This window comes from Arabidopsis thaliana, chromosome 5 (assembly GCF_000001735.4).
Source record: "Arabidopsis thaliana chromosome 5, partial sequence".
NCBI classification, from domain to species: Eukaryota; Viridiplantae; Streptophyta; class Magnoliopsida; order Brassicales; family Brassicaceae; genus Arabidopsis; species Arabidopsis thaliana.
Genome location: NC_003076.8, coordinates 15,488,231 through 15,491,357, shown reverse-complemented (window position 1 = coordinate 15,491,357; position 3,127 = coordinate 15,488,231). Strand labels below are relative to the sequence as shown.

At 35.5% G+C, this 3,127-nt stretch overlaps 1 protein-coding gene across 1 annotated transcript; it reads right to left on the bottom strand.

Moving 5' to 3' along the window:
• Positions 1-612: 612 nt before the first annotated feature.
• AT5G38700 (cotton fiber protein) lies at positions 613-1,765 on the bottom strand. The gene has a single exon (NM_123231.4). The coding sequence runs from the start codon at positions 1,666-1,668 to the stop codon at positions 1,120-1,122; it is 549 nt and encodes a 182-aa protein (NP_198686.2). The 5' UTR covers positions 1,669-1,765; the 3' UTR covers positions 613-1,119.
• Positions 1,766-3,127: the final 1,362 nt, after the last annotated feature.

The window sequence follows — 3,127 nt, the reverse complement described above, 5'->3', positions numbered from 1 at the left end:
TCTCCTGGGTTTAATTGCTATTAGAATCAATTTGTTAAGGTGAGTGCGTGACCATGAGCTTATCTGAGCGATTGGGTTGTGTGATTTGTTTTGTGTGATGATATGTAGGTGTGGTGAATGTGTTTTGGGTGAATTGTTCAATGACTGGTTTGTTTGTATTGTATTCGTGATTATACCTTTGTATTTGCTTGTGTGTATAGCTCGTAGATGGGAGGATCGCCTCACTAAGTATTTATGATAATATTTACGCATCTCATTGTGTTGTTGATGCAGGTAAAGATAAAGTGTGATCGTGGAATCATGGCAAGGAAGAGAGGATGATTTAGGAACTCGTTTGTTTTATTTTTGGTGTTTTTGGTTATTGGAACCCGGTTAGGATTATCAGTTATTTTTGGTTTTGTTGGTCGAATTATTTATTTATTCATAAAATAGTATTTTTGACTTACGGTTTAATTATTATGTTATTGGTTGGTTTAATTAGATATTTATGAGAATATTTAATTATATTTATAAAAAAAAAATGGGTCGGCTTGTTTCAGACTTTCCCTTTGGGGCTTACCTCCATGGACTCTGGAATATTGGTGGTATTCTTAAAACGATTGGATGTGTTGGAACTATGATTTGACTACTTCCATGTCCTCCTTCTGAACACGTACAAAGGCTTTATATACCTAATAATGAATTGGCTGCTTTCTTATTGTACTAAAGTTCCATTTGCCTGATATTGTTGTTTGTTTTGATTCAGCAAAAGAGGCCTTCTCTTCTCTTTGTTTCTGCTGTTCTTGAAGGTGCTTCTGTTGGCCCCTTGATCAAAGTCGTACTTTATTGTTTTGCCATTGGATGCTAATTGTTGATGTTTTGCCATTGGAGCCGACGTTTATATATTTCTTTTGGTTCTCCAGCATATCTTTTGGAATAATAATAAGCTACTAGTTATTACTCTGCTCGGTCCTCTGTTACAAAATATGTTTACTCTGTTAATTCTCTAATGTGGAATATAATAACAAATATAAATGAATGGATATTTTTTTTTCTTTTCAGGCTTATGGTTCTAACTTCTTTCATCAAAATTGAGAGAAAAAAAACAAAACACGAGAATCAAAATGAAGTGATAAATCATCATACGACGTCGTTGTGTTCTTTGTATTGCAAATAAGAGATTTGCCTCTGTAACTTCATCTGCTCATAGAACTTAGCAATGAACTCCTCTGCTCTCACATCAACACCCTTCTCTTCTTCCTCTTCTTGATCATCATTCGCCGAACGATCACATTTCTCATTACAAGAACCATCGTAGTAGCCGTAGGATCTAACATCGTCAGTATCATCTTGAGTACCATCCAATTCGAAATCGTAGTCAAAGTCAGCGGGACGAGCAATGCAAGGCAAGAGGAACCTCATGGATGTAGGGCGATGCATTTTAACGTTAAATATTGGCGTCTCGTCGAAAGAAAGCTGTTTCTCGCCGTAACGTGTGAGATAACGGTTGTTGTCAACGCTGTTATGATGATTTAGGGCTTTGAGATGCTTGGAGAACAAGTTACGGAGCTCAAACATGTGCCATCTCTTGAAGATTCCACCTTTTCTTCCCCATAGAAGAGCCATTCTCACAAGACTCCAAGCTCTTTGTGTTGCCATTGATCTGCTTTTCTTCTTTGATTCCCCCATGGATTCGTAAACTCTTTTTCGAGATCTGACTTCACTTCTTGTTTTTTTTTTGTTTCTTTTGCTGCTTTGGCTCTTCAGGTGATTGTGGTGATGAATGAAGTTGTGTGGGCACTTATGTGTGTATATTTATAATACAAAAGAAAGGAGCTTTTTTCGTTTGCAAATTGCAAGTTTGGTCGACGCGGAGAGAGAGATATATTGATGTTAAAATTATTCAAGAAAATAAGTTTGTTTATGTTTATATAAAATAATCGAAAGTTATAAACTGGATTTTACGTGGGCTGTACGCGGCCAAGATATGAGCTGTTTAGCCGTTTTGTTTGTTTCTTAAGTTACATGTTTTCTCTTTCTATTCTCGTTTTATTCAATTCTTTTTATATTTGTTTGATTGTACTCACAAAACTATAACCGTTTTCAATCAAAATTACTGAACGATTTTCTCAAGTTATAAGAAAATTAGACCAATTAAGTGGAATCGATTTCTTTCCACTATCTATGTTTTTTTTGTTTTGAATATGATGTTGAATTATATTCAAAAGAAAAAGTTACTAGGTATTACAAGTGAATGTAAAAAAAATTCAAAAATATCTACAAGAAATTTGGAATTTCTAGACTTGATTTCCTCTTGTTGCAAACCAAAGGACTATGCCATCTTCATACTTTAATTGTCTCCCCTCTGAAGTGTGCTAAGCCGGTTTCGGATGTTCTTATCGATCATCTTGACTAGTGTTGCAGTTGGTGATGGTTGCTCTCCATGCCTCCTGTTGTTTCTTTCCCGCCACAAGGAGTGAATGATGTTTTGAAACACGTACCGAAGAATGAATGTCTTTGTTTGGTCTATGTTTCGTTCCATGAGTAACTTTAGAAGCTCTTTCCAATCTGCCGTGAAGTTGTCTAGAAGCAGCCCTCTTGTGAGCTCATCCCATATCTGAAACGTGTATGGGCACAAGAAGAACAAGTGTTCTCTCGTCTCCTCCGGTTCCTGACAAAAGACACAAGTTGTATTTGCATTGCCTTTCCACTTCCGCATTCTGTCTGCTGTTGACAACCGATTCTTTGTTGCTAACCAAGTGATGAAGGAGTACTTTGGGATGGAATGTGGGAACAATCTATGTTTTTGTAATAGAACAAATACTGAAAAAGAACATGAGACTAATTAAAACACACACACACCATGTTAATGTTATCATATCGCACCGTCTTCTAATTAGTACATTTCTTAGTAGTTAACAGATTATAAAGTAGGCGTGTATAACTAAAATAAATAGCATGAAAAAAAATTGAATGAATCATAGAAACGTAAATTTCGCCGTCCAAAAAAATTAGTTTTTGTTATGTTTAGGTAAAATAACTAGTGATCTGGTCAAATACCTAATAATTAAGTTCACCCATTATTTATGGAAAAAGTTAGCTGATTGGACTTGAACCTTCGGCGTAATCAAATAATAATTGTAGATAT

Bases quoted from the DNA above. Each gene is read 5' to 3' on its own strand.
- AT5G38700 (NM_123231.4), bottom strand. From the start codon at position 1,668: ATGGGGGAATCAAAGAAGAAAAGCAGATCAATGGCAACACAAAGAGCT.